The sequence below is a fragment of the Gopherus flavomarginatus genome, chromosome 11 (genome assembly GCF_025201925.1).
Source record: "Gopherus flavomarginatus isolate rGopFla2 chromosome 11, rGopFla2.mat.asm, whole genome shotgun sequence".
NCBI lineage: Eukaryota > Metazoa > Chordata > Testudines > Testudinidae > Gopherus > Gopherus flavomarginatus.
The window spans coordinates 51,915,502-51,942,906 of NC_066627.1; the positions used below are offsets into that span (position 1 = coordinate 51,915,502).

The 27,405-nt window shown below is 45.9% G+C and overlaps 1 protein-coding gene across 1 annotated transcript in view; it reads right to left on the minus strand.

The window, feature by feature from the left end:
- The window catches only part of CTNNBL1 (catenin beta like 1), a 99,285-nt gene that overhangs the window by 46,996 nt on the left and 24,884 nt on the right, over positions 1-27,405 (minus strand). Inside the window, exons 5-11 of the mRNA XM_050917728.1 lie at positions 25,210-25,305; positions 21,949-22,042; positions 18,998-19,089; positions 13,055-13,127; positions 12,771-12,829; positions 11,441-11,589; positions 132-313 (exon numbers count right to left, since the gene is read on the minus strand). Coding sequence (XP_050773685.1) covers positions 132-313; positions 11,441-11,589; positions 12,771-12,829; positions 13,055-13,127; positions 18,998-19,089; positions 21,949-22,042; positions 25,210-25,305 — 745 coding nt within the window. The remainder of the gene's footprint in view (positions 1-131; positions 314-11,440; positions 11,590-12,770; positions 12,830-13,054; positions 13,128-18,997; positions 19,090-21,948; positions 22,043-25,209; positions 25,306-27,405) is intronic.

Genomic DNA, 27,405 nt, shown 5'->3' on the forward strand with positions numbered 1-27,405 from the left:
GTGACTGCACAGGCTGTCGTGCATTTTATGCTGCTGAGGAGTAATGAAAGGGCTGGTGCTCTATTCTTTTCAGAAATTTACTTTCCCCTTCCACCATGCACTGTAACAGGACAGATCTGGCTGAGTCCTACCTTCATGTTCCTTTTCAGTTGTTCCGATTTTTTTTATCTTCTTTGGAGACTTCATGAAGAGTGGGAAGATAGTCCTCAGACCCAGGATGTCAACAAACTTGTGACAGTTGTCTGTGCCCTCGGGTCCAATCATGGCATGGTCCAGGACCTTCAGAGCACTGTTGCGAGAGATCTTTTTTTCTCTGTGAAAAGAAAATACCCGTGTTCAGGATTGGAGTGATGCACAGAGCTATGGAGTAAAGCTTCATTTATAGAAGTTTGAAGAGACTGTGTGAAAAGGCAAAAATTAATATTGCAAAACCAAGTGAGAAGAGTCTATATACAAATTCCTCTAAGTGTCTTGTTTTGCGATAAGCAGAAGTGTTAGCTCCCTGGATCTCTCCCTTTCAAATCAACAACGAGGGCAAAACAGCCTTCATGCTCTTCTGCTACAACAAGAGCAGTCTACCTTCAGATTGTCTTACACACAAAGCGCATGGTGTGCAGCACGCGGAACCAGGTACTTTTACACCATAAGGACCAGGATTCAAATTTAGTGTGAGGTCAGCTGAGAGGACATGAGTAGAGTAACCTCTGTTGGGTTCCTGCTGGACAAGAGTCCACATCACGAAAGCAAGGAAGGGTTCCTGATGACGTTAATAAAACCACCACTAAACCTGCTACATTCAGAGGCAAATGGAAAAGGGACCTCTTTGTGCAGGCTTTCCCACAGCAGTATGCTTGTTTTCACAGCCCCATCCGCAGGTTGGCTGACGGAGGGGGCAAATGGGGCAATTACCCAGGGGCCCTGGCAATTTAAAAGGACCCAGGAGCCCCCGGCCGCTGACAGCAGCACAGCAGCACTAAGGCAGGCTTCCTGCCCGTCCTCGCTCCGTGCCGCTCCCAGAATCGGCAGGACAGCCCCGCGGCCCCTGGGGAGGAAGTGTTTTCATGCACTGCCCCCACCCCGAGCACTGATTCCGCAGCTCCCATTGGCCAGGAACTTCAGTCAATGGGAGCTGCAGGGGCACGTGGAGACCTCCTGGGCTCCCCACCTAGGATCTGCTGCCAGAGGGATGTGCCGGTCTCTTTCAGGAGCCACTCGAGGTAAGCACTGATCCCTAGACTCCCTCCTGCACCCCAACACCCCCTGCCCCATCACAGAACCCACACCCAAACTCCCTCCCAGGACCCACACCACACACCCAATCTCCTTCCTGGAGCCTGCACCCCACACCCCAAAACCCTGCCCCAGCCTGGTGAAAGTGAGTGAGGGTGGGGGAGAGCGAGCAATGGAGGGAGGGGGAATGGAGTGAGCAGAGGCAGGGCCTCAGAGAAGGGGTGGGGGCTCAGTGAAGGGGCAGGGCAAGTGCCTTTGGGTTTGCGTGATTAGACAGTTGGCAACCCTACCGGGCGGGCATCGGAATGCCCTGGCTGTGCCAGAACAGCGTACCCAGCAGCGCAGCCTGCAGCTAGCTTGACACCAGCAAGCACAGGTGCAGCACTGCCCAAATGTCAAGTGGACCGTGGACACAGCTTGTGCATGCGTGGGGACCCACTGACTGGTCTGCCCCGGGGCCTAGAATTGCTGTCGGCGGGCCTGCCCATTCATCTGAAAAGACTATTGACCTGTTTCTTGGTGGCAGGGAAGAAAGAGAGAAAGAAACTGATTAACTATAGGGAGGCTCTCAGATATGCTAGAGATGAGGACCATAGGAATACCGGGAGAGACAGATGTACCACAACTGCACTTACAGGGTATTGAAAAATAAACTGCCTTGCACAAATTGACCCCAAAAAACAACAGAACTGTTAAATATATTTTCTATGCAGAGTAATATTTAATAAGAGTCCAGTCCTCAAAGTATTATGCTAGGCACCTTAGACTGTCCCCACAAGGTTATAAACCGGCCTCTCTCTCAGCAATGAAGGAGGCTTGAAAACTCTGAACATGTGCTGCACTCATCTGAGCTGGGAATCTGGCTCTTGCTATGATGAGATTTAAAAATTTTATTAAGATGTTTAAAAAAAAAGTGAACGGTACAGAGTTTAAGCAAAGAAGTTTCTGGTTATCAGGGAATAAGGTACAAGATTACTAAAGGCATGTTTCGGTGCCTGCATCTAGTATGTTCTGTTCATGCTAATCACCATGGAAACAGTTCAGAGCAGGAGCCATAACTTGGGAGAAACTTCTGTTTCTTGGGGTACCACACAGACCAAGTCAGCATTTAAATAATTAAACTTGAAGTTTCCCCCACAAGAGGTAGTGGAATCAATAATGGTTACTATTCCATGAAGCAACTTTTGTGGCTAAAGCTGAATTAAGAGTCTTTACCACATATGCCAAGTTCCCAGTTTGGCTTTTCTATGACAACAGTTAACAACATCAATAGCAATGAACACACTACATCTGTTCCTGTTGGGGTGATGTTAAACGTAGCAGAGAAAACTCAGTCCCCTGAAATCATGTCTTGGAGGGAGGCAGAAGGATTTTCAGCTATTTGGTTTTAACAGGAATTTGCAATTTTAATGTTTGCAATTCACATTGTAGGCAGGTACCTCAGAAGTAGTATTTTAAATTCTATGCATCTCACATCAGCAACATGATTGACCACAATAGATTTGAGACATTTAACAAAATCTGCGAAACATGAACTGCGAAAGGAGCCACGGAAACGTTCAGCTAGCAGACCAAGTGGAACAGACGAACACACGCAGGGACAACACAACCGGAAGAACAAAAGAATCCACGCAGCCCCTTCCAGTCCATGCTACAGAACAGTGAGAGGCTGGCAAGAATGCACACTCAGGGCCCAGGTCTGCATTCCCATCATACCTCAAACCACAACGAAACCTGACAATGCAGGATCAAGCCCTTAACTGGTAAAATTTTCACTGCTCTTAACAGGCACATACAAACAGAGCAGACCACTAGCCCATCTAGTACAGTGGTCCCCAACATGGTGCCCATCACCAACAGGCGTCGCTGCTGAAAATCAGCGGCATTTCAGCGGAGACACCTCTTGAGGTTGCCACTTCTCGGTGGCATTTATAGACTCAGACTCATAGACTTTAGGGTCAGAAGGGACCAATATGATCATCTAGTCTGACCCCCTGCACAAAGCAGGCCACAGAACCCTACCCATCCACTTCTATAACAAACCCCTAACCTATGCCTGAGTTATTGAAGTCCTCAAATTGTGGTTTGAAAACCTCAAGCTGCAGAGAATCCACCAGCAAGTGACCCGTGCCCCACGCTGCAGAGGAAGGTGAAAACCTCCAGGGCCTCTGCCAATCTGCCCCGGAGGAAAATTCCTTCCCGACCCCAAATATGGCGATCAGCTAAACCCTGAGCATTTCGGCGGATGCTTGTCCGTCAGCCACAGACCTCGGTGGCTCGCCATCCAGCGCCTGCCAGACGAAAAGGGTTGAAGACCACTGATCTAGTATATTATCCTCTCTCTGACAGCAGCCAGGATCAGATGCTTCAGAGAAAGGTGCAAGAAACCCCATAGTGGATAATTACAGAATAGTATGTCTATAGTGGAAGCTTCTTCCTAACCTCTGTGAATTAGTGGTTCTTATACCTGAAGCATGAAAGTATAAAATAGCCTAACTAAAAAAAGTTACCCTGCCTAGTGTAACTGTGGATGTTTTCAATACCCATTAAATGTCCTTTTTTATATATTCTGCTAAGATCTTGGCCTTACTCATGCTAGTTATGCATTAAATTAAAAAAATAAATAAATTGAGATCTGGGGGTTCAATCTTTTCCTTGCCCTATCTGTTACCTGCACACCCTTCCCACTTCAAACTCTCCCTTGCACTCTGGGTCAAAGTAACAAAAAGCTAAAAAATAAAGTCTTTTTTTGGCTGACTAGCCTAAGAAACATTTTCAGAGGGAAGTAATTGCCTATTGATCAGCATTTAGGCAGGTTGCACAGAACTATCTCTGGAATATTCATTGGATTTAAGTTCAGGCTTTAGAGATCAATAGCTGTTTGACTGGACTGTCTAGGGTTGATTTTATTTAAAATATTTATTCTACTGGAGGGCAAGTAGTTTATCTTAGTCTTATCTGGGTTTATTGAAGTATCTTTTAGCTGAGCACTAATTCAAACACAAGCAGGTGTGCAGCCCACCAAATAGAGAGTGAGCTCAGTTTAAAAGAAGGACTAACGCACTACAATGCAGAGTCTTCCCATTGCACATAGCACCCTGTGGTTTATTCCTTTGTTGCTATTCAACATAAGAGAAGTATCCTTTGTAAAGTCTATTTCTTTAAAAGGATAGTTGCCAAGGTTTTCCAGACCCCACATCAGCATAAATATAAAGCCAATTATTATAAACCCTGTCTCTATACATCATCTTGTCTCTTATAAGCAGGGTTTTCTAAAGTCATTCAGTCCATCCCAATCCATCGCATCCCAGTCATGCATCTCTCCCATTATATTACACAGAGGTCAGAGTACACGCTGTGCAGAGAAGACACTCCCCCGCCCTCTGAGCTGTAGTGTTATTTTTAATGGCAGCACTTACTGTCAGAGTAACAATCAACCTCCTGTGCACACCGCTTAAGGACAAAGGCAGTGTATGCATCTACCAGGGCCACTGCATGTGCTTTACATTCTCCTTTCTAAAAGGTTTTCATGCTTCAAATTTGTATTTTCCTCGTATACATCAAGAGAAATAAATAATGATGGTTTTTATAAAGGGAAATCATGCATTACCAATCTACTAGAATTCTTTGGCGGGGGCCGGGGAGGGTCAAGCAGCATGTGGACAAGGAGGATCCAGTGAGTATGTTGCATATTAGTCACTTTGAGAATCATAGAACTGGAAGGGATCGAGAGGTCATCTAGTCCAGTCCCCTGCTACTCAAGGCAGGACTAAGTATTATCTAGATCACTCCTGACAGGTGTTTGTCTAACCTGCTCTTAAAAATCCCCAATGATGGAGACTCTACAACCTCCCAAGGCAATTTATTCCAGTGCTTAACTATCCTGTTAATAAGTTAGTAAGTTTTTCCTAATGTCCAACCTAAACCTCCCTTGCTGCAATTTAAGCCCATTGCTTCTTGTCCTATCCTCAGCGGTTAAGAAACAGTACAGCATGCTTGATGGACTAATGGACAGAGCCTGCAAGGCAAACACTGGGTAAAATGTCTATGCTTAATGAAAAAAGATACAGCAAGAAGACTAATTCGGAGCTTTGAAGGGATCATTGGGAACACCAGGACTAGTAAACAGAAGAGACTGTTAAGAGCCATGAAAGATGCACCTTGAAAGAACTACAGACAAGCTCTGTGGAGCTGTGCACATGCAGACGCATTTGTCAGAGTTTGTGCCTTGTACTGCTCACATACCCTTGTTTGTGCTGCAGAGTCAAAGAGGCTTTTGCACAGGTTAAGAAAAGCCACAGTGAATTTCTTCAGAATAGAAATGTCTGTTGTTCAAGCAATGGAAATCTCTGTGCACCCTCTTTGCTGCATTTGTCTGTGTGTGCATGCCTGCACCTTCAGTTAATAATCAAGACAGATTCACTTTATTCTTGCTACACAACAGAGATCCCTCTCAATATGTCCCTTGAGAACACGGTGGTCGCTTCTCTTCCAAGCCCTAACAGAGTTTTACAGCAAAAGTAATAAGCCTCGTGTCAATGTTTTCAAGGAAGCTGACAACACAATTCTGGTTTTCTCTCTTTGTTGCCTTTTTAAGAGAACTGAACCTTTTTTGGCTCAAGGCAGCACCTGAGATTCCACACTGCATAAAGTGCTTCCTGGCCTGCAGAAACCTGAACTGTGCTGGAAGAAAGACTAATTGAATGTGACATTTCTAAACCTTCTGTGGTGGCCACCATCTTGCTGATAAATTCTCATTCGTGAGAGGCAGCCCACACCATAAACAAGGCTCTATGCCTGGGCACAAGGTGCCTCCTCAAGCAATTCTATTTCCTCTGGGTCTCACAACTCTCGTCTGTCTCTACTGCCCACAATTTCGGTCACGCTCAATCCTCTATTCTCCTGCTTCTTCCATAATTGTTTTTTGCAAATCTGTTTATCCCCACCTCTGCAATATCAGCCATCTGCCCCTCTGCTGAAGTGCTCATCCAGGCCTCTATCTCCTCCTGATCTGACTGGTGCAACTCCCATCTCAATGACCCCCCATGCCCCAGATAGAGATCACAGACTTCAAGAGCAGAATACTGCCACCCATCTTCCCACACATACAAAGGGCGATGCCCACCGCAGGCCTCTCTTTGAATACCACTGCTGGCTCCCCATTAATTCAGGGCTCAGTTCAAAACTGCCATCATTACTGAAACAGTTGCCTCATGTGCATTGACTATTTCTTGTTTGCTCCCTCCTTTCATCAGCTACTCTTGCCATTGTCAGCACAAGAACTTTCTCTGCAGTTCTTGCCATATGGAATAGCCTTCCTGTGTCACTCTGCTTTGATTCGCCAGGCCTTTTATTTGTAACTTTAACTATATTAACCCTGTGCAACATTTCAGCATCCATTTAGTTAAACAGAATAAAGATGTATCATATAGAGGCCCAGTATATAAAGTCTGAAAATCAATTTCAGCTCTGCTTTAATAAGAACATTTGCTCAGTTTTTGTTGAATGTGTCACTTAAAAATCCATTAACTGAAGGCACTCGGCACTGACTATAGTTGCTATTCAATGGGAGAGTAGATGGAGGCTTGCGTAGTCCCCAAGGGAAGTGAGAGAATAACTTCACACAAGGTGCAAGTTTCCTTTGCTGGTGGATATACAGCCTTAAATCTCAGCATAAGTAACCCAGACCTGTTTTCATTCCTGTGTCATCCCTGGGAGTCTCTTGGGTCACTTTATCTGCTAAGCTAACCATTCAGCTGAAGGCCACCACACTGTCTGGCAGCTCTGGATAGATGATCTCACTAATGGAGCAGTTACACCAGTGACACACACCTGCTAACATGCACTAGACAAAGAATGGAACTTGCGCCTAGGAAATAGCCAGGAGTCAAGCCACAGAACATTCCTACCTAGCTCTCCTCTCTCCCACACCAGGTGAGTGAAACATGTTAGAACAACTTGGGACTTGTTAGACCTTGGGCAGGTGTAGAGGGAGGGGGAATACATACACTTAACATTTCTTAAACTTCTTCAAACTTAAGCTAAAAAACACCCCCTGGAAAAACAAAAAAACAACAACAACAACAAAGGACCCAGCTCCAGGAATATGAAGAGCATGCAGTCAGAAGTCCAGCAACAGAGTGGGGGCAAGCCAGTTAATTGCACCCAATGCAGCATGTATGATTACCTGCCCTATGGGCAGATGGCGTACGTGTGCGTTTGGTGCAAGGTGCTCCTGGCCCTCAGAGACCGTGTATGGGCTTTGGAGACCAGGGTGGCTGAACTGGAGGAGCATTTCAGAGAATGCTACCATAATATATGGAGCTATACCTATCTCACAGAACCAGAAGGGACATTGAACGGTCATCGAGTCCAGCCCTCTGCCTTCACTAGCAGGATCAAGTACTGATTTTGCCCCAGATCCCTAAATGGCCCCCTCAACGACTGGACTCACAACCCTGGGATTAGCAGGCCAGTGCTCAAACCAGTGAGCTATCCCACCCCAGGGGAATCGTATGGTGACTGGCCTGCCTGGTGCAAAGGTTGCAGATCTCTTGGACGATAAGGCCATTATGGAGAAGCTAAATGAACTCTTTGCATTGGTCTTCATGCTTGAGGATGTGAGGGAGATTCCCAAACCTGACCCATTCCTTTTAGTGACAAATCTGAGGAACTGTTTCAGAGTGAGGTATCATTAGAGGAGATTTTGGAACAAATTGATAAACTAAAGAGTAATAAGTCACCAGGACCAGGTGGTCTTCACCCAAGAATTCTGAAGGAACTCAAATGTGAAATTGCAGGACTACTAACTGTAGTCTGTAACCTATCATTTAAATCAGCTTCTGTACCAAATGACTGGAGGATAGCTAACATGACACCACTTTTTAAAAAGGGCTCCAGAGGTGACCCCGGCAATTACAGGCCACTAAACCTGACTTCAGTACCAGGCAAACTGGTTGAAACTTAGTAAAGAACAAAATTGTCAGACACATAGATGAACATAATTTGTTGAGGAATAGTCAAAATGGTTTTTGTAAAGGGAAATCATGCCTCACCAATCTACTAGAATTCTCTGAGGGGGTCAACAAGTATGTGGACTATGGGGATCCAGTGGATATAGTGTACAGTAACTCATCGCTTAATGTTGTAGTTATGTTCCTGAAAAATGCTACTTTAAGCAAAACAATGTTAAGCGAATCCAATTTCCCCATAAGAATTATTGTAAATGGGGGGGGGTTAGGTTCCAGGGAAATATTTTTCTCCAGACAAAAGACTACTACACACACATATGCACAGTATAAGTTTTAAACAATTTAATACTGTACACAGCAATGATGATTGTGAAGCCTGGTTGAGGTGGTGGAATCAGAGGGTGGAAGGGAAGGGGGGGGGGGGAGTGGGAATATTTCCCAGGGAATGCCTTACTGCTAAATGATGAACTAGCACTTGGCTCAGCCCTCAAGGGTTAACACGTTGTTAATGTAGCCTCACACTACACAGCAGCACGAATGGAGGGAGCGGAAACAGCATGGCAGAGAGAAACAGACACACACCTTGTGTGTGAGAGATGTGGATTGCCCCTTTAAGTACGCTGACCCCACTTTAAATACACTGCCTTTTTAAGTAGATCAGCAAGTTGAGACAGCAGCTGCTGACAGCAAGCTCCCTCCGTCCTGAGCCCTATCATGTCCCTCCTCCCCCCTGCGTGTGTCATCAGCATGGACACTTGTCCTCCAGAATGGTGGTTGAAACATGAAGGGACCATATGAATCTTTAGCGCATCTGACACAAATACCTTGCAACGCCAGCTACAAAAGTGCCATGCAAATGCCTGTTCTCACTTTCAGGTGACATTGTAAACAAGAAGAGGGCAGCATTATCTCCTGCAAATGTAAACAAACTTGTATGTCTGAGCGACTGGCTAAACAAGAAGCAGGACTGAGTGGACTTATAGACTCTAAAGTTTTACATTGCATTAAAAAACAATTTTTTTCTTTACATAATTCTATGTTTGTAAGTTCAACTTTCATGATAAAGAGATTGCACTGCAGTACTTGTATTACGTGAACTGAAAAATATTTTTGGTTTTTTACAGTGCAAATATTTGCAATCAATAATAAATAAAGTGAGCACTGTATACTGTAAAATATTTAAATAAACAATATTCTATTATTGTTTAATCACATGATTAATCACAATTAATTTTTTTAATCGCTTGACAGCCTTGAAAAAAAAACCCATACCAAAAAGGTGTTAAGAAACATGCATTAGAAATGGGAATCAAAGGACATGTCCGCAGCACAGAAAGAGTGAACTGAGTATGTTCAAGTTCTTTCGTATCCTTTAAGAGAGAAGTAATTATTTTACTGTTAGTGAGAGGGTCGGACTCCCAGCCCATAGAAAGTGGAACAGAACAGACAGCACAGATGACAGCAATAAAAGCTCCCACTCGGTGCCTTTAACCTTGACCGACAGGAACCACTTTTGGTGAGCGGTGAGTAGTTCTCTTTCCAGGCCCAGCTAGTCACTGCTCCCTCTGAAACGTGCAACAAGGAGACAAATCAATGCCACATGTGATGGTGGTTTGGGGATGTGAACATCTGTCTAGAAGGAATCAGGCAGAACAACAATTCCTGTTGCCCAGTCAAACAGCCAGACGACAATGACTTCTGGCTGCTGCTGACCTGCACTGGATTTGAATAGTTCAAGGCTCTGCCCCACAAGCAATCCAGTCCCCTTTATCATCGACTAATGTGCAATCCAGAGCCCTGCTCAAGCTTTGATAAGTCCCACTTTTCCTCTTTCACCACTTCGGGTGAGGAGCCATATTTCCAAAACTGCAACTCCTTTCCCAGACTGCAGCAACACCACAGATGTTGATGGCAGTTTAATTGTGCTTTGCCCTTCATTGCTCCTTTATGGCCACTAAAAAAAGAAAAAAGTCTCAAGGGAAAAATTTTCCCCTCGTCGTAACATTCCAGCTAGGATCCTGGTGAAGAAGATGGTAAACATCGCAGTCCAAACAAGGGAAAAAATCCATTAAAAATTCAAATGGTAATTCCCACCCACATGGCACAAGTACTCCAGATATTTAGTTCCGCAAGACTAGCTTAGCCATTTAGTATTAGAAACAACCTAGAGGCAGAGGGAGGCTTCCCCCTTGTCCTTGGCTTTGGAGCTTTTCTTTAATTAGCCTTAAGAAAACACAGCATTCCTATCTGAACAATCCACGTTTCTGGATATTTATTCAGCTCCCCATTGCTGCACATTACCCAGCCATACACTGCAGGAATACATCATTTCTCATTGGAATTTGCTAGCAGCCTCCACAGGCAGCTCAGCACACCAGGCAGAACTGGACAGAGAGCCTACTCAACATGCAATTGTGAGGCTTGGGCAGAGCCCAAGTCAAGTCAGAGCAGATACACTTCACCAGCATAGAGGGGAGGAGGAGGAGGACTGGAGAGTTACGGTGTGACACAAAACGTGCATGGATAGGAAATGCACATTTATATTCATTTCCCAAAAGCAGTTTCACCTCAGCTTTCACAAAAACACCCTTACCAACCTGGTCAATCAATGTTGCGAGGATAACATCTGGATACAAGGAAAAGCACTCTGTTCAGAGGCCCCCACAACCTGTAGTCTGTTTTTGTTGGAGTCCAAATTCTTAGTGGGTTAGCGGATTGACCTATAGTGTTCTTTCACCTGGTTTTCCAGGACAGAATTATACTTGCATCTTCCAGCAGCTACTTTATCTCAGTAATGCCTTACTAGGGGAAGTTTCACCCAAAAAAATAAATTTAAAAAAGAAAATCACTTTTTGCATAAAATTCAGAACTGGGATTGTTACATAGAACTATCAGGGACGGAGCATTATATCAGTGAGATATTCAGATGTGATAAAGGGGACTGGATGGAGAAACAAGCACATTAAGAATCTCTGGCTAGATCAAAGGGGAGTATTGCGTTGGGACAAGGGGGTATCACCCAAATAGGAATGTGTCCTCCAGACTAGTACCTGGATGGATTACAGGTGCATTTAGCAACCAGATGGCAGGGAGACACCACTCAATTTGTTTCACTAGTGGTTGTACTTGTTGACGCTGCTGGACAGAAGAGGCAGAGCATGAGGACAGAGGTGTCCGGACGCAAGGTGCATGTGTTGTTCTGGTTAAGTGTGAATGAGATCAAGTAGTCAGATATGTACCTGAGCATGAGGTTCATCAGCTGTAGCCCCTCCCCCTTCAGGAAGCGATCTCGGTTGGAGCTCAGCATAAGACAGGAACAGAGAGAATCAAACAGGTTCTCCATCATTTCCTGCTCCTCGGCCGTGCTTGGATTGTGTCGTTTAAACACCTGCATGCCAAAGGGGGCAAAAAAAACGTAAGCCCTTACTTGGTTGCATATGAACACTGACATCAAACACAAATTAACATCAAACACAAATTTCGCAGGGCAAAGCTTCAGAGTTTAACTTGTAAATTACAATTTTGCATAAGCCTGCAACTGTGATGGTAGCAACCACCCTCTCGGTGCATTACCCCCATATCTCTGCGCCTCTCTCATTCCATTTGGCATGACGGACTGTTATTGCCATGGCCCAAATGGCTGCTAGCAAATGAGATGTAATCAAAAGCACAACAGGAGGGTGTGGAAAAATGGAAACAGGTTGGTTACCTGACCTACAGTGCCGTGAGGATACAGCTGATTACCAGAGGCACAACTGCTGCTAACTGTGTGCTCAGATGACCTCTTCTTTATACTAACGAAATCTATGATCACTTCAAATAGCCAACCTACCACCACCCCACTAGCATCCCTCAATAGTCACTTATGCCATTCCTGACCTCCTCCCAACCAGCCTCTGCCCAACAATTCCACATAATTGTTAGTTTTTCCTATGATTTTTTTTCTTCTGCACCCCAAAGACAAGGCCTCCCCTTTTGTCACTAGTCTTTACTCCTGGTTTTTTGCTTAATTTCTTCCTCAACCCTTCTCTGTATGCAAGCCTCAATGACTACGATACAGCTGAAGAGTCCTTGATAGTGAACACCAGAAGCAGTTGTTGAGTAAAGCAAATATAAGCCTGACCCTAGACCTTACCCACACACGTCACCGTCACTTCAGCGAACAAGTAGTAGTTAAGGATACAAAGCTGAGTAAACCCCCTTAAAAGGGCAAAGAGGCAATGCAGTCTAGTGCACTGAGCAGAGGATGCCAGGAGCACCCGAGTTCTAATCCTCACTTTACCTCCAAGTCTTGATGTAGCTTTAGGTGAACCATTAACTTCTGTCGTGCCTCAGTACTCACATCTCTAAAATGGGGACAACCCCCACCTGTTTTGGAGGGTGGAAGTTAATAAAGTACTATGAAAGTGCTGAAGAGTGAGCATTATAATGCAACAATGTACACAAGCTGCCAAGACAGAACAATACCGAGCATCTGTTCCACTCCTGCTACTATTTTTGCTCATCACTATTTTCAGCCCCAATCAGTGAGTCTCTCAGTGGCAGACCAGAAGCATATGAATTACTCACAGACAACTGCTGAAGCAGCACATCGATCCCATCCAGCTCCCCCAGCAATTCCCTGTTGTCTAGAGGGGGAAAAAAAAGAGAGGAAAAAATGAAGCTAACTGTCAGATTTTACAGCCGTCTAACACGGATACATCAGCAAACAAAATCAATACAGCTTGACAGAGTACAAAACCTGCAGAGAGAGAGAAAGCAAGGGGAAGCCAAAGGCAGAAGAGTGCTGTCATGATCTGAAACAAGTCTGGATCCTATCCTAACAGAATATCAATACCAGAGCTGCATCTCACCATCATTATTCTGGAGCAGAATGGCCAGCACCTCACTGCAGTACAGCTTGTTGGCATCAAAAGGCATCTTTGCCTGTTGGAAAAAACAAGGATGAGAAACCCCTCAGGGGCACTGCTCTGGGTGTTTATTTTGATTTAGAGAACGTGATAAGCAGATCACGCAACACATGAGCAACGCTTAAAACAAAACACAAAACAGCAATAATCTTATAGTCTGAATCAGTGCCAAGAAAAAAATTAATTCTTCTCACTGATTTAAAAAAAAACAAACAATCAAATCAACTCTGATCCCTGCCAACATCCTCAGAGGCAAAAGCTTGTGTAAGGAAGTATGCCTGGCAGCAGGCTTGGAAAGTCTACAAACATGGCCTGCCACTGGGCACATACAGGGAGAAATGTGTTATGACAGATTTTCCATACCCACTTACAGAAATAAAGATTATACATAGGTCTGTACACACGTATCCTCATCCCAGTATGAACAATCTATACCCACCTCACCAGGAACTGAATTAGGGTCAACTGAATCGCAGTAAAGCTACCCAGTGGCAAACACTGACCTCACACACCCGGACGAAGGACTGAGATGCATCAAGCAGGGCAGCATGCAAGACTCTGGCACTGCCCCGGCCCAGACTGTATCAGGGCTTGGGGCTCAATCCCACACCTTGCACGAACACTGCACTCACTCAGATCCGATGAAAGTGAACAGCCTGGAACTCTTTTCCTTGGAAGAAAGGCAAGACCCTTGGACTGGGATCACGAATCGTGCTCAACCCCCCAGTTTTACCTACCGAGCAGTTTCATTGGAGGGAACAGTTCAGAAGCACTAATGTGGGTCAGTTCACTAAAGGCATTTACAAAACAGGAAGCCTCCTTTAGGCTTTTACTTTCCACTGCCTGGCCATTAATCTTCCCTTGTACACAGAGAAAAAAGCAGTACCGCAAAAAGGGTTAGGTTTAAAATAGTGTTTGTCACCAGCCACACTCTGCCTGCCACACACGGCTACCTGCAGCTTCACTAAGGGAGCAGTCACCACGCAAGGTGTTGTCTGCACCAATCATCTCAGTCTGTTGCCACATCAGAGAGAACAAGAGACTAATATCTGGTGCCAATAACGAGCAGTAGGATGCATCAAGGGGCACCAATGTACTGTTTCCACTAAGCCTTTTCCCCAGAAAGATCCCAAAGCGCTCTACAGACTGCAGCTCTTCATACCAATCGTCTGCCAGCTCTGGAGATGGAGCATGGCAGCCAGTCTGGGCCATCTGTAAGAGGAACTAATGAAATCAGGGCATTCCCACTTCCTGGTGAGACAGGCCCTAGGAAATAACAGTCTGTGTCTGACCCACGCTCCTGGGTGATACACACACTACACACTAGCAACCCAATACAATTTTTATGAGGAAGTAAATATAACTTCTGCCCTTGAGGGCGTTTTGGTGGCCAGAATGCAAGTAACCAAGTTAGAAATCAGTCAGGAAACCAGAGTTCACATATCTTTACTTTTGTGAAAGAGCCAGGTCTCTTTAGAGATCTCTGGCCAGAGCCTTTGTCCAACATCTCCTCCTGAGGATGGGACCTCCCGCAGCAGAGCCCTTATCACATGTTGAGGCACTGGCCTAACACTCTTCTCCTGGAACCAGCACTATCTACTAACTCACCAACGCCACTTCTTGGGAAAAACAAGATTCTGCTTGCAGGTGCTGACTGGATGAAGACTTCCTCTGCTTATCCCAGCCCACGACGTGGTTCTGGACCAGCACGTCTGTTTGCATGCAAAGGGATAACGCACTTGGCTCAAAAAAAGCCTGAATGCATTCGGGGAATAAATCAGCAGGATGCTCTCGAGGACTGTGAATCCTAATATAATCTATGAAAACTGACAGCCTGAGGGCTCGCTCACTGACACACAGAAGAGGGAACCAAAGCCCACACAAAGCAAGGAAAGTATTTCCCATTCAACACTGAAGCAATGGGATGGGGCAGGCGTGTGTCTGCGGGGGCAGAAACGTTCAAATCAGCCAAGTATCGCCAAAAGCAAAGGTCACTGAATGAAATTTGATTAGTGTGCACCTTCCTACAATGAAAGCTGTAAACAAAAGCAAACACTGCCTGATCGCATTGCACTTATGCCCCGCAGAAATTAAAACATGTCAGAATGAAGACAATGCCTGCCTTCAGCACCAGGCTTGCCAGCCTGTCAGCGGTCACGTCTGGCTGCACTAACCAGGGGAATCCAAGTGGTGATTATTTTGCTTTCCTAAGTTTCTAAGTCTTTCAGCTGTCAGAGTAATTACATAGCAGAGAGGAGGTCTGCATTTAGTACATACCTGCCTGGAATACAATTAGCTTTACTTTTTTTTGTTTGTTTGTTTTTAGCCAAAAGAAACAATTATGTTACCACCTGCAGTCAGAAATTATAGGTTACTTCTGCTAACGACTATGTAAGGGACACAGAGGAACATTTGCAGACTTATGCAACTGGTGGAATATATTTTGTGGTTCAGTTGCCTTTTGACTACTAAGGTGTTCTGGGGTGGAGGGGAGAGAGGAGGAGGTTCTCCACCGCTAGAGGTGCTAATTTTCAACCACCACAAAGGCAAGGACTTGACCACTAGCACATCCTCAGCATATGAATAGGGCTGTTAACTTACTGGCTGCAGCAGCATCCCCACAACCCCCTTTTTAAGGGAAACTCACCTGCTATTTCATACAGGATGTTTTCATGCATTCGTCATTGTTTTCAATAGACTCTTCAAGGTTAACAACATCTCAGCATTCTCCTTGTGGGCATCCAAGCACTGAACCCTTCTTAAACTTACCCCAGCCCAAGGTGGGTCTTGGCCAAACACTCCTTGGCATGCAAAGGATTAAGTACTTGGCTCTTCCTTTGATGAATTTATTTCTCCCTCCTCCCCCCTACTGGTTTTTTTTTGTTTTTTTTTTTTTTGCAGAAGCAGCCAACAAGGCTGCCTTTTCTTTACTTGTCCACCAGCATTACCAGGAGGAACATGCGTGACTCAGAAGACAAGTGCTTGCTAGAGCATAATGACAGCAGAGAACATTAACATGTGGTACCAATGGTCTGGGCTTATTTATTGGCAACAGTGTAATCAAAACAAAAACACAGACCCTTCTGATTCAGAGAACATTCCCCACCACATCCTAATAGTTGCACACAAGGGAGTGTGGAGTCTTAACAAGTGAAAATTACTAACATAGGCCCCGATCCTGCAATTGCGGACACCAGGGTGGACTACACCACCCACGCAGAGCCCTGTTGGCAGAAGGGTTGATCTACATGGTTCTCATTGCAGGATCAGGGCCATATTTACCAAACAGAACACACAAGAAACAAACAAAAGCAAAGTCTCCGAAAACACAAATTATTACAGACACTCTACCAGCCTGAGGGTACGTCTACACTACGGGATTATTCCGATTTTACATAAACCGGTTTTATAAAACAGATTGTATAAAGTCGAGTGCACGTGGCCATACTAAGCACATTAATTCGGCGGTGTGCGTCCATGGTCCGAGGCTAGCGTCGACTTCCGGAGCGTTGCACTGTGGGTAGCTATTCTGTAGCTATCCCATAGTTCCCGCAGTCTCCCCCGCCCCTTGGAATTCTGGGTTGAGATCCCAGTTCCTGATGGGGCAAAAATCATTGTCGCAGGTGGTTCTGGGTAAATGTCATCACTCATTCCTTCCTCCAGGAAAACAACAGCAGACAATCATTTCGCACCCTTTTTCCCTGGATTGCCCTGGCAAACGCCATAGCATGGCAACCATGGAGCCTGTTGAGCATTTTTTTTTTTTTTTTTTTTTTTTTTTTTTTACTGTCACCGTATGTGTACTGGATGCCGCTAACAGAGGTGTTACTGCAGCACTACACAGCAGCATTCGTTTGCTTTTGCATGATAGCAGAGATGGTTATCAGTCGTTCTGTATCGTCTGCTGCTATCATGGGTGCCCCTGGCTGAGGTCGGCCAGGGTGCAAAGGCAAAACTGGGAATCACTCCCCAAGTCAATCCCTCCTTTATGGTTTCAGTCATTCTGTATCATCTGCTGCTATCATGGGTGCTCCTGGCTGAGGTCGGCCGGGGTGCAAAGGCAAAACTGGGAATCACTCCCCAAGTCAATCCCTCCTTTATGGTTTCTAAAAATAGTCAGTATTGCCTAGAATATGGGGCAAGCGTGCTAGAGAACCAGTGTATCAGAGAGCACAGCTGCTCCGTGTCAGATCCCGCAGAAATGATGAGCTACATGCCATTCACGGGGGGTGCCCCTGAAAAATCCCCACCCATTGCTTCCCTCCTCCCCCAACCTTCCTGGGCTACTGTGGCAGTGTCCCCCCATTTGTGTGATGAAGTTATAAAGAATACAGGAATAAGAAACAGTGACTTGTTAGTGAGATAAAATGAGGGGGAGGCAGCCTCCTGGTGCTATGACAGTCCAGGCAGGACATTAAGCGGTGCGGAGGAGAGGAGCCCAGCATCCTGCTGCTATGATAGTCCAGGCAGTACAGAATCTTTTCTTTACACAGGAAAGGGAGGGGGCTGATGGAGCTCAGCCCCAGTTGCTATGATGAGGACGGTTACCAGCCGTTCTGTAATATCTACTGGGAATGACCAGGAATCATTCCTATTTTTACCCAGGCGCCCCCAGCCGACCTCACCTGAGGCCAGCCAGGAGCACTCACGGGCTGATGACGACGACGGATAGCAGTCATATTGTACCATCTGCCACCAGGGAGGGGAGAGGAGCGGATACTGCTCTTCACTGCTGCAGCATCGCGTCTACCACCAGCATTCAGTAGACATAGGGTGACACTGAAAAAAGTCAAGAAATGATTTCTTTCCCTTTTCTTTCACGTGGGTAGGGGGGGAGGGAGTAAATTGATGAGCTATACCCTGAACCACACTGGACAAAGTGTTTGAACCTACAGATACTGGGAACTCAGCCAAGAATGCAAATAGTTTTCGGAGACTGCTGTGGACTGTGGGATAGCTGGAGTCCTCAGTACTCCCTCCCTCCCTCCATGAGCGTCCATTTGATTCTTTGGCTTTCCGTTACGCTTGTCACACAGCACTGTGTAGCCTGGAGATTTTTTTCAAAAGCTTTGGCATTTCGTCTTCTGTAACGGAGCTCTGATAGAACAGATTTGTCTCCCCATACAGCGATCAGATCCAGTATCTCCCGTACGGTCCATGCTGGAGCTCTTTTTGGATTTGGGACTGCATCGCCACCCGTGCTGATCAGAGCTCCACACTGGGCAAACAGGAAATGTAATTCAAAAGTTTGCGGGGCTTTTCCTGTTTACCAGGCCACTGCATCTGAGTTCAGATTGCTGTCCAGAGCAGTCACAGTGGTGCACTGTAGGAAACCCCCTGGAGGCTAATACCGTCGATTTGCGGCCACATTAACCCTAATCCAATATGGTAATACCGACTTTAGCGCTACTCCTCTCGTTGGGGAGGAGTACAGAAACCAATATAAAGAGCCCTTTATATCGATATAAAGGGTCTCGTAGTGTGGACGGGTGCACCGTTAAATCGGTTTAACACTGGTAAAATCGGTTTAAACGCATAGTGTAGACCAGGCCTGAGACTCAAATTGGAACACTTGCCCACAGACTCCCTAAGCCCCATGCACAGGTGCTAGCATACAAAAGCACCGATTTTTGGTGCTCCACAAAAAAATTCAAGAGGCACATTTTCCAGGCTGGAAGAGGGAAGGCTTGAAATCTATTGCCCTCACAGGTGTTGGGAGTGGAAGGGAAGGAGAAATTGAAGGGACTGTGAAATCTGCATTAAATGGAAGAGTGACTACTAGCCCTGGGCCTTTGGTATTTATGCCAGACACCACCTCAGGCGCAGCAGTTTCTAGGTCACTGGCTTGTTGCTTATTATTGAAGGATGAAAGGGGAATAAACTCACCTTCAGTCTCTTGAGCAACCATTGCACGAGGCCCTGCTGCGCAGCTTCCGTACACATTTCTGGCCGGAACTCTGCCATGTTCTCAACAATTGCTGACAAAAGAGATACAGATCACAGCCTGAGTCTGTTGTGTTTCCATGTGTGCTCCAGTCCCCTCCCAAACAGAGGCACCTCTCCCAGCTCCACACTGCTCAGTCAGTTTTAATGTCCTTCCAAGGGCTGCAGTTCTTGTTTCAAAGTTAGAGGTCTTATTTAAGCTACACTAGGTATAGGGCACTGTCTCAATCTCCTCATTTCCATGGTGATCCACCTCCAGACCGTGTGTTACCAGCTCCTGCAGTGGGAGTCTGAAGAAGCTGTGAACTACCTTTCCCTCATCCATAGCCAGAGTTCCTGCACCAGCCCACGCAGCAACTCCAGCTGGGAAAGGCTGAATTACAAACATTAGTTCCCACAGAGTGATGTGAACAAAACAAAGATTCCTACTTCCAGCCTCACATTCCTCCAGCTCTCAGGAAGGATGCAGAGCCAGAGAAATGACAGCTTTAAATGAGTACCAAAAGTCCCTGACAGCACAGCTTTGAGTGTCCCGCAGGTCAAATTTGAACTGGCCACAGAAGTGTGCGTGTAAAGACAATGAAATGGAGCCCACCTAATGGATTACTCTAAAGAAAAAGATTTTTCAGAGAACAGCCTCTCATTCGCTTTAAGTACTGTGCTTACAGAGAAACAATAATGAACATTTAAAATAAGCAAATACTGTACCTCAGTTGTTAACAAATTGTGGCCCCCCAAGACATACGTGGATGGTCACAAGGTACTAACAACTCCCTGTTTTCATTTGCATGAAGAGACAAACCATAATATCTATTTATTTTCCTAATATGATTTGTTAAGAAGCCATTGCTGTGGTTGCCAAAAGGATACTACGTGACTCTAAGACGGGAAGGTGATGACAGAATAGAAGCATTCTGCAAAACAGTCGCCAAATTGTGCAAAAGTTTGAGGGCCCCTAAAGTAATGTTGTTACAGCAGTGGTTCTCAGCCAGGAGATGTGGACCCTGGAGGTACTCAGAGGTCTTCCGTGGGTACATCAACTCATCTACATATTTGCCTAGTTTTGCAACAGGCTACAGAAACAGAGATGTGCACGGATCCGCATCCAATCCGCGAAACGCAAACCTGGTCAGCAGATATCCACAGATATGCAGAGCTGTATACATAGAAAGCACTAGCCAAGTAAGTACAAACTAAAATTTCATACAGATAATGACTCGTTTATACTGCTCTCTCTATTAGTGGTTTTCAAACTGCAGGTCGGAACCCAGTACTGGGTCGCGGAATATAAGGCACTGGGTCATGGCAGCGCTGGTCAGCATCACCGACCAGGCCATTAGAAGTCCCATTTGCGGTGCTGCCCAGCTAAGGCAGGCTAGTCCCTACCTGTTCTGATGCCGCGCTGCGCCCTGGAAGCGGCCAGCAGGTCCGGCTCCTAGGCGGGGCGACCATGGAGCTCTGTGTGCTGCCCTCACCCCGAGCACCAGCTATGGAGCGCTGGGGGCAGTGCCCACGGGTAAGAGCCGCGCGGAGCCACTTGTGTGCCTCTGCCTAGGAGCTGGACCTATGCTGGCCACTTCCGTGGCACAGCATGGTCTGAGGATAGGCAGGAAGCCTGCCTTAGCATCCCTGCCGTGCCGCAGATCAGGAGCTGCCCTAGGTAAGCCTGCACCCCAATCCCCTGCCCCAGCCCTGAGCCCCCTAAAAACCCACAGCACCTTCCTGCACCCCAAACCCCTCATCCTCAGCCCCACCCCAGAGCCTGCACCCTGAGCCCAGAGCCCTGACCCCCTCCCACAGACCAACCCTCTGCTCCAGCCCAGGTCCCCCTCCTATACCCTGAACCCCTCATTCCCAGCCCCACCCTGCAGCCCTCACCCTCACACTTCAACTTTCTGCTCCAGCCCTGAGCCCCTCCCACACCCCAAACTCTTCATCATCAGTTCCGCTGGGTCACAGGCATCAATTTTCTTCAACTGGGTCACCAGAAAAAAAGTTTGAAAACCACTGCTACATACTATACACTGAAATGTAAGTACATATTTATATTCCAATTGATTTATTTTAGAATGATATGGTAAAAATGAGAAAGTCATTTTTCAGTAATAGTGGCTGTGACACTTCTGTATTTTTATGTCTGATTTTGTAAGCAAGTAGGTTTTAAGTGAGGTGAAGCTTAGGGGTACGTAAGACAAATCAGTCTCCTGAAAGGGGTACAGTTGTCTGGAAGGGCCGAGAGCTGCTGTGTTATAGGGTATATTTCCTGGGCTCTAGATCAGGGGTTCTCAGAACAATTTTTTTGGTGGCCTAAGGGCCTGAAACCCGAAGTCTGCTGAGCACACACACTGGCCCCATGTGTCTGCTGAGGTGCCTCCCGGAGCCCCCAGGAGGCTGCGTGATGCAGGCTGCTGATCCCCTAATGGTGCTGCCAGCAAACACCAAGGCAGCCAGGAGGAACAGCTGGGTGCTGCAGGGAGAGGCCACTGCTTTGCCCTCCTTCCCCCATCTCCGCCCAGGAGGCTGTTAGGCCGCAGAAAAATCTGCATTTGAGAAACACTGCTCTAGATGGTAACAAATTAATGGCACATTTATTCCTAAGAAACAGCTGTGATAAATGAAGATACTCTTTTGGCAGACCACAGAAAAATACAGTTAATACTTTAATACATGAAGAGGAGGAAGCCTCTTAAAGTAATACAGCTTCCTGTAATGAAGTTATCCGTTGAACAGATTTATGCTTTATTACATGCAAGCTAAATGAAAACAGTATTACACGAAATTCACACAAGGCCTTTTCTGCCCCCTGTGGTAGTTCACAACAGGGACAGACTACATACACCCGCTCCTCTGTTGACTGTATCAAAAAGAGATACTGTACTGTAATATCCCCTTACCAAGCGTGTTATGGACTCCGTCAGCCTCCTCTTTTACACCTTCATCTAGGCGCTCTAAATTCTGGACCAGCAAGGCCACAACCTGGCCATCAACCTAAGGCATTGAGGCCACATGGAGAAAAGAGGATTGGGGTGGAGATGGGAGAGAAAGGAGGGGTGGGGGGGGAAATCAATAAGCACAACAAAAACACTCCAGAAAGCATGCCTCTGATCAAGAGACATGAACAATCGTGCTCTGAAATCTCAGAGCTGGCAAAGGATACACAAAGTAAATTCACCACTTCATTTTTCTTAATTAGACAATTTTTGTGTCAGATAAAACAAACATCTGGAGGAAAAATATGAACCTTTTCACAGTCTGTTATTCCCTAAATCACCCTGATTGACTTATAATCGCCCTGAATTTCAAAGTGCGAGACACATCAGCTGCCTGTCAGCTATAAAAGCAGCTCCCCTAGTTTCAACTGCTTGTTGATGGTTTATCTGCATTTTGTCCTTGGCTGTCAGAAAGCAGCTGAAACAATGCCTGTGAAGGCAGCATCACAGCGTAAGGGGTCAGCAGTCACACAGAGGGAAGTTTTAGTTCTAGGTGCAGAAAGACAGGTTTAAAAAAGGATGGGTTTGGCTTCCATTATATGTGACATCACGTAGCCACCCTGGCCAGAGCCAACTGTAAATGATTAAAAATGAATTTGACTTTTATGACAGTTTGGGGGAAGCCTTGGACGGCGTTCACTTGGGCACTGCTTCGCCTAGGATTGAAAGGTGTGAGGTAAGCTCACCTTATCTAGCTTATTCTAATGCCTGCTAATGCTCCATCACAACAAGGTGAGTCCTACTTACGCACGGGCTGAGCTGGCTGAGTTAAAGCCCAGGCTCTGTGCACCATACAGGAAGACACCCCCTGCCCCAGAGAGCTTACATATGTCAACACATCGGTACATTTCGGCATGCAACACCCATGTTAAGATCTCCACTCCCCATACATGGAGATGAAATGACATGTTCCAGGTCACAGAGCAGGTCAATAGCAGAAACGGAAATCCAGATTCTGAAGTTTGTGGATCCCAGTATTACTTTAGTCCTGCTACTAGCTAAAGTCTAATGTGACAATCCTCAGTTTTAAACAGGAGAGTGGAAATTGCAAGCACAGTGTCTCCCCAATCACGAATACCATTTGCTAACTGAGGTTTTCTATAAGCTCAGAGAGTGAAGTAACAGCAGGGTTTAGCTTGCTGTAGTAGGTAATGCAACAACCTCTAAACAGGTCTCCCAGGGTGATGCCCACATCCTTAAAATAAAGGAGCCATCTAGATTCCAGAAGCAGATAGCTCGGGTTTTCTCATGACATGGCTGACCTGTTTCTTTCAAGTGAACAATCAAACCTGGCTATTGTGGGCTGGTGACAAGAAACACACAGAAAGAGCTTTTGTTCAATGTACTGCTTTCAGTGCATTGTATAGAAAGGACCCTCCCTATTAGCTCCCCTCTTCCATTTCATTCATCCAGCAACCCTTCTATGAAGGGACAGTAATTAAAAACAGCTCAGAGGCCAGCCAGAGGAACTCAACTCAGGGCCACCATAATTAACCTGTGGAAGGCAACATAACAGCAACTAGGCAAGAGGGATTGTAGGAGAAAGAATACAGCTGTCTTCTCACTCTGCTCCTCTAAGAAACCATAATCCCTAGCCCCTTAATCTCAACATAATAGTTAGAGACCAAGCCAGAGTCTAGGTGTTTCACAAACACAGCAATTCACTTGGAGAAACTGCCTGAAAGGAGAATGGACTCCATCTCTTGCATACCGTTACAAATAGTTCTAATGGCTTCCCTTCCCTGCAATGTACTCCTGCTCACACTGGGAGCTTTCACCTTCTACTACAATGCTGTGAAAAAGGATATCCTGCCCAAACACCAGGAAAAGAGGGTATCCCACCAACATAGCAGATGAGAGGCACTCGGTACTGTTAACTAAACAGAGAGTTCCTTCACGAGGGAAAGTAAGACGTCAGTAGTAGTGCCTTTTCAACTGGTACAGGACCACAACATGCAGTTGTTTTCTCTGTGGAGTAAGAGATAATTAAATTCTCTTCCACGCTCAGAATAAGTATGTGGCAGGATGAGTTTGTTGGATTATACATGAAGAATTTTGAGCATTTTCCTTGGTAGGATCAAGCCGTTGTTAGTTGGCTTGAAGCAGGCAATATTGGGTGAACATCTATGGGCTGCATTATGCAGGAGGTCAGACTAGATGATCAAAATGGCCCTTCTGCGCTTTAAAAAAAAAGTAATAAAAATCTCTGAACCAACTATGTCAGATTTCAATTTTCCCAGTATGTGTAGATCAGAGAACTGCCTTGCTTTGCAAAGGAAGCACAAGAGCAGGTATCAAGATCCTATTTAATTCAATATGACACTGTGCTGCTGTCACAGAACTGCCATCATTCTCCTGCTATAACAATACAGGAAGCACAGTAAGATACGACACAGAGAAACATGTCATCCCCACACAAAGCTAATTAAAAACAAGCCCTTCCTTCCAAAAATCAGGTGGTCTGGTGATGCAGAGGAGGAACTTGCCCCAAGAATTCATTCATACCAGAATAGAAACCCGTCATGGCTGTATTCACAGTATCTCAAGCCATTCAAAAGAAAATGGATTATTCAAACAGACTAGGAGCAACACAGTTCTGCCCCACACTGAGAACCACAGGCTAAGTTCCCTCTAAGCTGCACTGCTACATAGCAGGCTATCAAGGACCGTGCAGGTGGGGAAGGGCTGCTTCCCCTGGCCCCGGCCCCAGCCCCAGCCCCAGAGCTGCCTCGGCCAGGGAAAGGCACCTGTCCCCCAGCCCTGAAGCTACCGCAGCCAGAAAGGGCTGACAGGCGTTCTCTCTCCCCACCGCAGCCCGAGGGAAGCCTGCACCCCAAACCCCTCATTCTGAGCCCCACCTTAGAGCCCAAGAACCCAGACAGAGCCCTCATCCACCCTGCAGCCCAACTCTCTCCCCAGCACTGAGCTTCCTCCCACACTCCGAACCCCTCAGCCCCACCCCCACCATACATCACCTCCATACATCACCTCCATATTGGTGCACATAACAAAATTCATTCCGCACACGGGTGTAAAATATTAGAGGGAGCATTGATGCCACAGGTATAAAAAATCCTTTTATAAAAAGATCTAAAAACGCATCCTGCCCCTCTATAAGGTGGCCACTGATCAGCCTAGTCTGGAGATACTGAAATTGCTACTTACTAGAGCATCAATGAGGAGTTCAGCTCCGTCTTCACTCTCATGGAGCGTGTCTATGTCCGTCAGTTCTTGAAGCAGATCCACCACGGCTATGGACACATGTGGGAGATGTTAAGGATAACCAAAGTCATAATCAAGACCTCATTTATCTTCATACTTGGCACAACATGAGCGTGATTGCTCACCGACTGCCGAGACTGGAATAGCAAGGAGCGTGTGACGAGCAGAGCAGAGCAGAGCGACAGAGGAAGACCAAGCATAAGTGCGGGCACTGCTTTAGCAGCCCTTGTTTTCATAAGCACTAAAACTAACTGATTTCAGTCATTGGGAGTAATCCTGCAATATGATCATCTATTCGCTGTATTTGGCAATTTCACTGTTCCCCAGTGCCATCTGCTTTTTGTCATTTTTAAACCAATTAAATACTCCAGAGCTGGTGCAACTGGTTACCAGCCATTTTACATTGTAGCAATTGTTAAAACTCTAGTTAGGAGCACAGAAAAATGTAGCAACTTGATTTGTGTGCATTATCCTCCCAATACCATCGCTACCTTGGCATAGCATGCACCCCACGAACAAGGCCGTAATATGACGATGGAATGATAACCATTTTCTGCCTGGCCCAATTAGGACAGCATGCGTCTATAACCATGCACCCCACAGGAAAACTGCACAAATCCTGCCAGCCAATTTTAATTCATTAACACTGGGCTGTATAACACATGGTTCTTTTGACAGCTACATAGCTCTTTAGTACAGCCAGACGTATTCCCTCTCATTAGACCAACTTTCCTATTCTCTCAGACACACTGATCAATCCTGCCCAATTCCCACTGGGACAGAACAAGAAATCCAGCTGTCAAGATGTCCTACATAGTAAGATTCTGAAGGATCTCTTTAAAATCCACAGGCTAATAAACTAGGCATCCATTTATGTAAGAATGGAAATGTATTTTTATATACTTCATTATTTAATAAGGTTACAGTCCTGACTTAACCAAACCCAGGAAATTCTGTAATACGACTGCCATTTCATTCCCACTTCAAACCGCTACATCCAGGCACTGCAGAATCCTCAGATCAGTAAGTGATAGTACCTACTTCACATGCAGCAGCACCCATCTAAGGGGGTGAGTTTGGCATGAGGAGATACACCTGAACTAGCTTTAATCTGCCTAGCACGGGCAACAACAGCACTGCAGATGGGGTGGGATGGACCCTGCTGAACCCATCCTGCCACGTCTACACAGCTACTGTTACCCATGCTAGCGAGACTGAGGCTAGCACAGGTATCACCTGCCTGCGCTACAATCGCACCTTCACTTGTAGAGTAGACCTACCCTTAGTGAAGTGAGACTAGTTTTGCTGATACAAAAACACAGGTTACGCTCGTAAAACATCAGAGTCAGGCCTCTGCTCACCTAAACATATAAGTAAAGTTTTGAAGTGTTTAAGTGACTTAGGAGCCCAAGACCCATTAAAAGCCAGTGACAGCTTCCTAGGTCACTTTTGAAACAGTCACCTATACATTTACCACTAAAGACAACACCAAATTGCTAGTGCTAAAGAAACTGAAATCCTCTAGCCACGTAAGAAATGCACCATGGCATGTGCAGGATGTTTTCCCCCCAGCTACCGGTGATTGTGCTGCAGTCTCTCTACTGGTCAGGATAGTGGAGCTTCTATGGCACTTCCATCCATGGAATCTCTCCTGAGCCTGCCAACAAGGATGCCAGTTGTGCAGGCGAGTTCAGGACAAAGGAAAAGGCTTCTCTGGCTCTCCTGACTTTTGCTAATTTAAGTCACAGCCTAGTCATTATCTTTTACTCACATCTTTTGCACTAACTCAGTTCAACAGCTACCTAAACAGATCACCTGGGATTCATCCCCACACCTCTCCATCCCCTCCCTGCATTAGCCCCTCCAAGGCACTAACCTAAATGAAGTGTGAAGAACCTGTCCTTCGGTGTTCCCTTTGGAAAAACTATTTTAAAACCTTATCCTGTTTAGTTTTAGTAAAGCCACCAGGAGACCTGAATGAAGAGCCCTATTTCCTGTATGTCTAGGAGCTTCATTTCAACAGTTTTTGCATTTTTGGCTTGAGCAATAACCTAGCACAGAGAGAGGTGCTACTGCAGCCTACAGTCTGCTTCCAACACATCTGAAAAGATTTCTACAAGCCGGTAACAAGAAATACGT